At 41.1% G+C, this 11,399-nt stretch overlaps 1 protein-coding gene and 1 long non-coding RNA gene across 3 annotated transcripts in view; both read left to right on the top strand.

Annotated features, from left to right (window-relative positions):
• Positions 1-8,178, top strand: part of RALA (RAS like proto-oncogene A) — a 21,026-nt gene extending 12,848 nt beyond the window's left edge. For both annotated transcript variants that reach the window (XM_083706425.1, XM_083706424.1), the window contains exons 4-5: positions 3,732-3,906; positions 6,314-8,178. In XM_083706425.1, coding sequence (XP_083562551.1) covers positions 3,732-3,906; positions 6,314-6,436 — 298 coding nt within the window. In that variant the 3' untranslated portion in view covers positions 6,437-8,178. The remainder of the gene's footprint in view (positions 1-3,731; positions 3,907-6,313) is intronic.
• Positions 8,179-10,091: 1,913 nt separating this feature from the next.
• On the top strand, positions 10,092-10,729 carry LOC310828704. The gene is made up of 3 exons (XR_014557074.1): positions 10,092-10,222; positions 10,306-10,344; positions 10,632-10,729. It is a non-coding gene; the product is annotated as an uncharacterized lncRNA (long non-coding RNA).
• Positions 10,730-11,399: the final 670 nt, after the last annotated feature.

Genomic DNA, 11,399 nt, shown 5'->3' on the forward strand with positions numbered 1-11,399 from the left:
ACTTAAAATGCCTGAACAAACAAATATGTGTTAACTTAGAAAGGCTAGTTTACCTTTGTATGCTGTGTAATTTTTAAAAGGTAGAAGGAAGCTTAAAATGACTACCGGCCTTTCCAATTGTTGATTAACTCATTGTGTGGCTACTTGGCATTAAAAGGTTTTGTGTGCTAAACACTCAGTGAATATTCAGTGCCAAATATGGTGACTGTTCTCTTTACTGAATTGGTCACATGGGAGGAAGCAATCTAGAGTCTGGCTTCAGGCTTTGCACAAACGAGTGCTCACGGTTTGCTCATGGTTTGTTTCATTCCAAACATGCCACAACCGATAACTGACAACTGATAAGTCGAGGGTTATTTGGAGAAAAATCACAAGCCCAGGTTTCTGCATCGCAACAAGCCAGATGCTTGACTTGTTTCTTCCCTTCTGCATCACAATCAGGACTTGGGAAGGAGCAAGGTACTCCATAAATTAAATCGTATGAGCCAGTGTGGTGTAGTGGTTAAGAGCAGTAGACTCGTAATCTGGTGAACCGGGTTCGCGTCTCCGCTCTTCCACATGCAGCTGCTGGGTGACCTTGGTCCAGTCACACTTCTCTGAAGTCTCTCAGCCCCACTCACCTCACAGAGTGTTTGTTGTGGGGGAGGAAGGGAAAGGAGAATGTTAGCCGCTTTGAGACTCCTTAGGGTAATGATAAAGCAGGATATCAAATCCAAACTCCGCTTCCTCCTCCTCCTCCTCCTTTTCTTCTTCTTCTTCTTCTTATTTTAAACTATTTTGTGGTGTGCATACTGGGCCACTGTAAACTGAATCACAGTGAATAAAAGTTTCTTTGCCACTGAACATTGAGGAAGTGTTTGCTAGACAGCATATGATGGGCACAATTGGTATAGATTGCCTCTTCATTCTTAAGTGCATGAGGCTGGGTCTTTATTATTTTCTCCTAATCTAACTTCAGCATTTAATTTCTGTTAATTCGAGATCACAGATTCCACTGTAGGTTTGCCAAAAGTCCTCTTGAGTGGCAAGGATTCTTTCTTTAAAAATTAATTTTCAAGAAAACGAACATAGAAAATATACGCTCCCCTAACAAATGTCCCTGTCCCTTCCTCTCCAAGATACATAATTTTTATGGGAAAACATTGCTCCAGAGTTGTACCGTGAGGGGGAAAGTATTTGAACCCCTGCTAAATTTGCCCATTTGCCCCCTGACGAAGAAATGACCAGTCCATAATTTTAATGGTAGGTTTATTTGTAGCTGTGAGAGACAGAATAACAACAGGAATCCCAGAAGACAAAAGTCAGAGATTGATGTGCATTATAATGAGTGAAATAAGTATTTGATCCCCTTGCAAAAGATGACTTAGTACTTGGTGGCAAAACCCTTGTTGGCAATTACAGAGGTCAGACATTTCTTGTAGGTGGCCACCAGATTTGCACACATCTCAGGAGGTATTTTGTCCCATTCCTCTTTGCAGATCCTCTCCAAGTCAGTAAAATTTCAAGGCTGATGTGTAACTACTCGAACCTTCAGCTCCCTCCACAGATTTTTGATGGGATTAAGGTCTGGAGACTGGCTAGGCTACTCCAGGACCTTAATGTGCTTCTTCCTGAGCCACTCCTTTGTTGCCTTGGCCGTGTGTTTTGGGTCATTGTCATGCTGGAATACCCATCCTCGACCCATTTTCAATGCCCTGGCTGAGGGAAGGAGAAGCTCACCCAAGATTTGACAATACATGGTCCCGTCGATCGTCCCTTCGATGAGGTGAAGGTGTCCTGTCCCCTTAGCAGAAAAACACCCCCAAAGCATAATATGTCCCCCTCCATGTTTGACAGTGGGGATGCTGTTCTTGGGGTCGTAGGCAGCATTCCTCCTCCTCCAAACACGGTGAGTTGCGTTGATGGCAAAGAGCTCGATTTTGGTCTCATCTGACCATAACACTTTCACCCACTTCTCCTGTGGGTCATTCAGATGTGCATTGGCAAACTGCAGACAGGCCTGTACATGTGCTGTCTTGAGCAAGGGGACCTTGTGGGCTCTGCAAGATCTCAGTTCTTCACGGTGTAGTGTGTTATCCACTGTTTTCATAGTGACTATGGTCCCAGCTGCCCTGAGATCATCGACAAGTTCCCCCCATGAAGTTCTGGGCTGCTTCATCACCGTTCTCCTGATCATTGCAACTCCACGAGATGAGATCTTGCATGGAGCCCCAGACCGCGGGAGGTTGGCAGTTCTTTTGTGTTAGCGAATTATTGCACCAGCTCTTGTCACCTTCTCACCAAGCTGCTTGGCAATAGTCTTGTAGCCCAGCCCAGCCTTGTGCTGGTGTACAATCTTGTCCCTGATATTCTTGGACAGCTCTTTGGGTCTTGGTCATGGTGGCTACTTTGGAATCTGCTGGATTGATTGCTTCTGTCGACAGGTGTCTTTTGTACAGGTACTGTGACGAACTGGGATTACAGGTAAGACCTCTCCCTTACAGCAGGTGCTTCTAATCTCAGCTTGTTACATACAGTGAAGATACCAGGTAGCCTGACATCTGGCTGGTTGATAGGGGATCAAATATTTATTTTACTCATTATAATGCACATCAATCTCTGACTTCTGGGTTTCTGGGGGTTTTCCTGTTGTTATTCTGTCTCTCACAGCTATAATAAAACTACCATTAAAATTATGGACTGGTCATTTCTTCGTCAGAGGGCAAACGGGCAAATTTAGCAGGGGATCAAATACTTCCCCCCCTCACTGTAAGTAGTGGATGCCACTGTAAATGATGTTCTGTTGAATGTCCAATAAAAGGATATCATGTCACTATGAAATCATCCCTGTCCCTTTTTCCAGCTAATGCTTTGACTTCCTTAGTCAATTTTTCTGAAAGTGCTATAGACCATGTTTTTTGCAAATATTCTAAAGACTCTAATTATTGTGGGCAATAATTTGTTGAGCTGCTTTTCAGAAGGAAAATGATCAGTTCTTTGTATCGTAGATTGGCATTTTCATTCTTAAAAATGTTGGAGTGCAAAGTGGCAAGGATTTTGGATAGCCTTTATCTAGCAGAAATTCATGTTGTAGGAACTGCCACAGGTGTGTTGGGACAGAAGCTAGTCTGTTAAGCAGGCAGTTGTGACATGACTGTCAGTTAGGTATTTGGGGAGTAATCATGTTGATAGTTTTATAGTTTGATATCAAGGTTAAATTAATCCAAAGGTTAATGTCAGTGGTAAAATGTAAAGTCTGCTTCACTATCACTTTAAAATATTTCCCTTTTTCTATAAAAAAACCTAATTTATGTATTGTTTCTGCTTAATAATTCTGAAAGTAAATATCTTCATTAATCTTGATAATCCTCTATAGCGCTACTTGGTCAGTTTTTTATTGATGTTAAACTGCTAATTCTTGTGTTTGGCTTCTCTTGCATTACCATCTCATCTTCAAAGTTATCCTCTTATAAAATTTATAACAGGCTCATCTGTTAGTCCTCTTTATGTGTGTTATCAGTTAACAGTTTATAGCTTCTTACTTGCTACTCCTTTTCTGACTGCTCTCCTGTGTAGGGTCTTTGCAAGTTGCATATTGTGAATACCTAGTACCAAGTTGGTGATAGCACATGATGGGTAACATCAAAAACATATGTTTCTTTCACCAAGGTTGTATTAAAGTATCATATCTGAGAAATCAAAGAAGATTAAACTGCATGGGTCTTAAAATGTGTTTTTTCTCTTCTCTTCAGAGAGCAGATTTTAAGGGTAAAAGAAGATGAGAATGTTCCATTTTTGCTAGTTGGTAACAAATCGGATTTGGAAGACAAAAGACAGGTTTCTGTAGAAGAAGCAAAAAACAGAGCTGATCAGTGGAATGTTAACTATGTTGAAACGTCTGCTAAAACACGAGCTAATGTCGACAAGGTAAAAGTTTACCGTTTCCCAAATACATCTTCATAAACCTCTGATTCCACTCGTTGTTTGTCAAGACTAATTATGAATGTTACCCTGACTCTTTTGTGTATTGCTCATTCTTCTTCAAGATGAATGCTCTAACAGGTAGCTGAACAGAAGACATTCAAATGGCTCACTAATGAGTTTCGCTGGGGTTTGTTGGAGTGAAGGAATGGGTTTCCCAAAACCCAAAACTGACTTTGCAGGCAGTTTTAAACTGCACCAGAATCCCTATTTTTCCTTAGCTAAAATGCATAAACTGAGCCGTTGAGCAAATGCATAACAAGAACACAGCTCTCTCCTTCATCAGTTTGTGACGTCAGGGATGACCCTGGCTGGTCTAGGGGAACAGAGCAGACACGTCAGTGCCTTATCTTATGTGCTGACCACAAGAGACGCACAGACTGAAGTCCGTGGAAAACGCCAGAAGCGTGTTCCCGGAGATGATGACCTCTTCCTCCAAGATAAGAGTAGGAAGAGGAAGATCCTTTTATGGTCAGGAGTGCAGGAAGGAAATCCCTTTTATGGTTAAGAGTGCTGGAGCAGGAACATCTGTGATGTCAACCTGTGTGTACAAGCTGACGTGGCTGGGGAAGGGGGAGAGGGTGTCTGGAGGATATATATACCTCATGAAACTTCTCGTTTCTTTGGACTTGCTGTGGACTTGATCACGCAAGTGCCTTCTGCTATCCGGAGAGCAGAATAAACTCCTTGAACCAACCTCAGTGTCATTTGACTTCCTTCCTCCTGTCCCGGAGCAACGCAGACCCAATCGATGCACTCAAATAAGGCTACAGGAGTTCAAGCAATGGGCTTGAACATTCCCTCTTGTATGCTCAGCTGTAGAGAACATTTCCTGGTTTTTCAAATTACCATTTCCTACGATGCCTCAGTTGCTGCCTGTAAATCAGGGTTGCAATCCATAATTTTGAGTCCAGTTTGCAGGTAAGTATTTCCAATTCAGACATCATGGGAAACTGCAATTTAACAAACCAGAAGCCTTATCACAATCTGGCATGCGCAGTGATGGAGCTTCAGGCGGGGGCGTGGCTGGCGCGTGTCCCGGGGGTGTGGTGTGCCGCCTGCGGGGGCGTGGCAGCCAGCGTGGGCAGGGGGACAGCCACAACGGCATCCCACCGGGATCGCGCTGCAGGGGCCGGTGCGCTCCCCCCACCCCCTCTTCCTCCACCAGTGGGTGTGAGACAAAGTAGGGTTGGGGTGAGATGGAGTGTTGATGCTCATTCTCTAACAGACTATGGCCTGAGCCTGCTTCCATTTGTTCTGAGTGGGATTAATTCCAGTCTAAGGAAAGTAGTTGCTGGCGACTGTGTTGCCCCTATAAAGGGTGAAGGGTAGGTTCTGACTTATATTGTTGAAGGAGATATGAGCTATAATGCTTATAGGTAAACTGGGGTTTAACAGTATATGAGCTAGTGTGTGTGTGTGTGTGTGTGTGTGTGTGTGTGTGTGTGTGTGTTCGTTCATACTCTTCTTTTAAAGAATTTGATTATATACCCTAGGCAGAAAATGCTAGCGTCAGTGTCTTAATCTCTTTCAGTGGTGGAAGGCAGTGATGTAATTTAATCAACTCATGTTTTAATGATCTGGTACAAAGGTGAAAACTTCTTAAATCTTTTGGTTTTTTAAAAATGACAACAATAAGAACCCTATAGTTCTTAAAACTTATTCTTCGCTAGTTCTAAGTACTAGCTCTTGCCTTGCAGAAAATCTGCTTGGTAAAAGGTTAAGGGGCTTAGTGGTTTAATATGCAAACCTCTCCTTTCTGACCTATATACAAACATGACTGCATAACAGGAAAGTCCTTTTTTAAAAACTCAGATATTAGAAATTGGGTCACAAAATGTAAGTTGGCTTGTTTACTCTGAGCAATGTGGTACTGAATTGTTACTGACTCACTAGAATAGGATGGACAGCTGTTTCCTAGAAGTTTTCTTGGCTTCTAATTTGAGCAACTGGTTCTGTAGCACTCAGGAATATTTTCATGCATTAAGGGTCGGTGGCAGGCTAGTTTGCATTTAAGCAAGCTCATCCTTCTATAGTTGGGTCACATGCAACATTGATTTACCAGTTTCTGGCATGCGACTTCATATCCGCTTTATGATTTTAGCAAGCTATGCTTAGCATGGCTACTTACATTATTAACAGCAGGTCTGAATAGATATATTTTTGTTTTCTTTCTACTTTCTATAGAATTCTGTTAAAGAAAAATATGAAAACAGTTTTAACCCTACAATACATTACCTGAAAAGGAATGAAGCAGAACCTCTTGGTTTACTTAATAGCCTAAAAATGCAGGCTTTGATTAATGTAGCACATGTTTGCACACATGTACTAACACTTGTATTTTTCTTTCTAGGTATTTTTTGATTTAATGCGAGAAATCAGAGCAAGAAAGATGGAAGACAGCAAAGAAAAGAATGGAAAAAAGAAAAGGAAAAGCCTAGCCAAGAGAATCAGAGAAAGATGTTGCATTTTATAATCAAAGTTCCAAACTCTCATCATCCCCTGATCATACTAATAAAATCCATAACTTATAGCATGCCATTTGGAGGCTCCTATGGCTGAAATTACTCTTAACAGTTTGGAAATTGTAATGTACCACTTAAAGCATGAATTGGGACAGCACTGAAAGTCTTTCACTGAAAAAGTTTAATGTGGCTTCAAGAGAAGCAGAATTCAACCCATTTCATAACTTGCTGCCTCTCACCATGGTTCTTCTGAATGTAGAGGTTTTTTTTTCATGGGCAGTCCGTCTTGAACTGTAAACAAAGCATTACTTTCTATCATTTCTCCTAAAGCATACAGTTTTCTATCACCCAAACTTCACTTTGTCTTCTACTGCCTTGGAAACTACAGCAGTGGTCAAAACTAAGCAAAGGTAGTGTATGTATGCTTTTTTTTGCAGTTATAAGAATATGCAAATTAGAGAAGAGAAACGAGCTCTGTTCTCTGCTTCTATTGGAAGTCATTTATACATGGAATTAGCTTAGACAAATGGTATAAACTCATGAGTATATTTGAATATGCCTTAATTTAAAAAAAAAAAAACTTAAAAAAAGTTAACGTAGTTAAGGGTGTATCTTCCTTGTGATGCACTGAGGTGTGTGCATCACTGTGAAAGTATATCCTTCAGTGTGGAGTGCAGTTTTTGTGAGCAATTTTGCTAACTAGCTGTGTGCTAGCAGTATCTCTGATCAGAAAAGTGTGCCATACTCTGGGTCTTTAATAATCCAGAGCATACTATTAACCTGTGATTCAGTGAAGATTGCTTTTGCTTACAGTGGAAGGGCCGTCATATACATCTGAGATTGAATATAAAAAGAGGGTGGAGCGCATTTCAGTCAGAAGTGGTCACGTATTTCTTAATGCACAGATATTGACACTGCCCTTGGTATCTTCCTAGGGTTGGGGCACAGTGTGGGACAAATAGTTGCTGGTAGATGTGTTCTTAGAGCACAAACTGATCTTGCTCTTAGGGCTGCCTGGAAAATATAAATTTTCCATTTTTCTGTGTTGCTCCTATCTAAGGCTTTGGAAATGTTAGCTATGCATTACCTAATGGGAAAGCGTTATAGCTACTTTTTCTGATATCAGTCAAACACCCCACTATACTTTGCAGTATGGAAATATTGGCCATGTGCTTCCATAATCCCTCATTGATACACTAAAATGTATTGCCCTTTACTGTTCTGCTTTTTGAAATATAATTAGTACATTTAGTATGTGGAATTGAAAGATAAAGCACTATCTGAGGCTTTTAAGTTTCTTGGGTGTAGGTGTAAAGGTTAGATCAGTTACAAAAAAACACTTTTTTATATACATGTGTGAATTTATGAAATGACAGTTCAAGATGTGTCTGAGCAAACTAGACAACACATATTTAACATGCTAACAAGTAGACATTAGGAATGTGGCTGTTTAGAGAACACTTGTTTATCAAAACTTTTTGTATGTACATTCTCCTGTAGACGCTACCATGTGCAGAATTAGTTCTTGATGTGCCTGGCCAAGCAGATTGGTCCTCATCTTATTGTGTATTTGTTTTCAGTCTGTCTAACCAGGGAGTTTAACCACTAACATTGATGTTTGTGTAATGGGAACCAAGGTGTTATGAAGCCAATGGACACACAGAAACTATTGTCATAGGCCGATGCCTTACCAGATTCTTTTTATTTGCTATTTGAGCCATTGACTATGAATAAACTTTCATTTTTAAAAAAATATTTTGTGGAATGCTAATTACAAAACTTTCATTCCAGATGAGTGACTTTACCATTGCTTCTGTTAAGTTTTTCCTGTACAGTGGTACCTTAGTTGTCGAACAAATTGGCTCCTGAACTTCGCAAACCCAAAAGTGAGTGGTTTGCAAACATTCTTTGGAAGCCAAGCGTCCGACGCAGCTTACATGACTTCTGATTGCCTGCAGGAAGTTCCTGCAACCAATTGGAAGCCACGCCTTGGTTTGCGAACCATTCTGGGAGTCGACTCCCAGAACAGATTAAATTTGAGAACCAAGATACCACTGTATATAAAATGGATTTCCTAACTTGTTAAAGTCCAGGAATCTGCTCAACTGAGATTATATTGTTGATGCTTCACAAATGGAAGTCTGCATTGAAAGTGTGATTGTTGGGCAAATTAGTAATCACAGAGCTGTGTGAAAGTAACCTATTACTAATCCGATGCACTGTAGAACTTTGTGCCCTGCACTCTCCTGTGGCCATTTCCCACTTTCCCTACTCCCATCTCAGTTCTTGCCAAAACAGCGCGATAATCCAAATATTGCAGTTGGAACAAATGGCATATTAATACAAATATGTCCTGACTCTTCTTCTCTGAAACATGCTCCAGCTTTGGTTGAAAAGGGCCAGAGCTGCCTTTGCAGAGTGAGGTGCCTGCCTCAGGTAGCAGATAGTGAGAGATAGGGACTAAACAGAACTACAGTGGTACCTCGGGATGCGAACGTGATCCGTTCCGGAGCCCCGTTCACATCCCGAAGCGAACGTAACCCATGTCTGCGCATGCGCGGGTCACATTTTAGCACTTCTGCGCATGCATGTGACATTTTGACAGTGCGCATGCGCGCACATCGAAACCCAGAAGTAACATGCTCCATTACTTCCGGGTTGCCACGGAGCGCAACCCAAAAATGCCTAACCCGAAGCGTATTCATCCCAAGGTATGATTGTACAGTGGTACCTTTGGTTACAGACGCTTCAGGTTACAGACTTCGCTAACCCAGAAATAGTACCTTGGGTTAAGAACAGGATGAGAACAGAAATCGTGCGGTGACGGTGCAGCAGCAGAGGGAGGCCCCATTAGCTAAAGTGGTACCTCAGGTTAAGAACAGTTTCAGGTTAAGAACGGACCTCCAGAACGAGGTGCCACTGTATGTGCACCATGCATCCCTCTGCCTGCCACCTTGCTGCCTTTGGGTGCAGTGAATAATGTTGTTCTGTTGCCGGTGTAAGAATCCATTCAGTTGACTTTACTGTAGTCATTTAATTTTGGGTTCTTCACTAAACGGAAAAACATTCTCACTGCTGAGTTAGTGTATGAATTGTGTTTGATTGGAAACACAATTGTTTCTTCAACTGCAAGCACACATGATAACATTTTATCAAAACATGGCTGAAGCACACTTGGACCTGCGTTCAAAGTTTCACATGCCCAGGGAGGTTTGGAGTTGTTTCTCAAACAGCATCAAACATGACAAACTAATTTTGAAATTGATGTGAATTAAACACGGTATTGGATTCTGCTGTTCAAAGGAGAAACAACATGCATAGTGGAATTTGACCAAAGTTGCTTTTGGAAATTATAAAAGCCAACAAAGAACTTACACTTACAAATAAATTGAGGCAATATGGATATTATTATTATTATTATTATTATTATTATTATTATTATTATTCCACCCTTCATCTGCAGATCTCAGATAAAAACACAACATACATATTAAAATACATAATAAAACAAAAAACAATAACCCACCCCTTCTGTTCATCTAGCATGTAATGAATCTTCATCACTATAACCATATCTATTCCCATTTCATTGTAACATAAATGTGTCTCAAGTGGCTTTGAAATCTATTCCATCCTTATTTACATTGTCCTTGAAAGATGAATACAGTGGTACCTCACAAGACGAATGCCTCGTAAGACGAAAAACTCGCAAGACGAAAGAGTTTTTCGTTTTTTGAGTTGCTTTGCAAGACGGATTTCCCTATGGGCTTGCTTCGCAAGACGAAAACGTCTTGCAAGTTTGTTTCCTTTGTCTTGCAAGTTTGTTTCCTTTTTCTTAAAACCATGCATTCAGGGGGTGCAGTTGCGACTTGACTTCGAGGAGCAACTCATAGCACGCGGTGTGGTAGCCTTTTTTGAGGTTTTTGAAGACTTTGGTATTTTTGATTGTGTGGTGCAGTGGTTAAGAGCGGTAGTCTCGTAATCTGGGGAACCGGGTTCGAGTCTCTGCTCCTCCACATGCAGCTGCTGGGTGACCTTGGGCCAGTCACACTTCTCTGAAGTCTCTCAGCCCCACTCACCTAACAGAGTGTTTGTTGTGGGGGAGGAAGGGAAAGGAGAATGTTAGCCGCTTTGAGACTCCTGAAGGGGAGTGAAAGGCGGGATATCAAATCCAAACTCTTCTTCTTCTTCTTCTTCTTCTTGAAGCTTTTCCAAAGTCTGTGCTTCGCAAGACGAAAAAATCGCAAGACGAAGAAACTCGCAGAACGAATTAATTTCGTCTTGCAAGGTACCACTGTACTAATTACAGCATGGCTGCCTGGCTTGTAGATGTGCTTGCCCTTTCTTCTGCCATATGTAAAGTGTCACCTGTTCACTCCTTTACGCGTCTTATGTAAAGGCATATCTTTTTGGCCAGGTTTTTCTTGACCCATCACATTAGACCTTGTTATTAGTATTTGTTTAACCTTTTCCTATACTTTTTATGGTACTGTTTCATTATTTTTGTAAATTGTTTATACATTTCTTTAAAAAAATATTAAGGGTTATAGAAGGGCTTTTAAATAAACATATTTTAAGATAAAGGGGAGTGTCTTCTGAACCCCTTGAACTTTTGTACGGACCTTTGGAAATCTAAAACTGATTTTATAAGGAGAAGATCAACTATGAAAAGAGATCAAGAAAGACACGTGTGATTCATTGTTCTAGAAAACTGATGAATTCTCAGTTTAACCACTTCAGATTAAAGAATCACCCACATTGTTCCAGAGGTTTATGTGTTATAGATCCTGGCCCGTGAACAATGCTATCATATGAAAGAGCCCTAACTCTATGGAGGCCTCAAGGCCTTGGCATGCACCAGTTAAGCTACCAATGTGGCAAGGATTGTAGCATGTGAAGTGAGGGGCTGGAAACCTAACGCCTTTAGAAAAGGATATGGGAAGCACAAAATGCGTAATGCATATATTAATGAGA

Source organism: Podarcis gaigeae (genome assembly GCF_964106915.1).
Source record: "Podarcis gaigeae genome assembly, chromosome: 12".
Taxonomy (NCBI): domain Eukaryota; kingdom Metazoa; phylum Chordata; class Lepidosauria; order Squamata; family Lacertidae; genus Podarcis; species Podarcis gaigeae.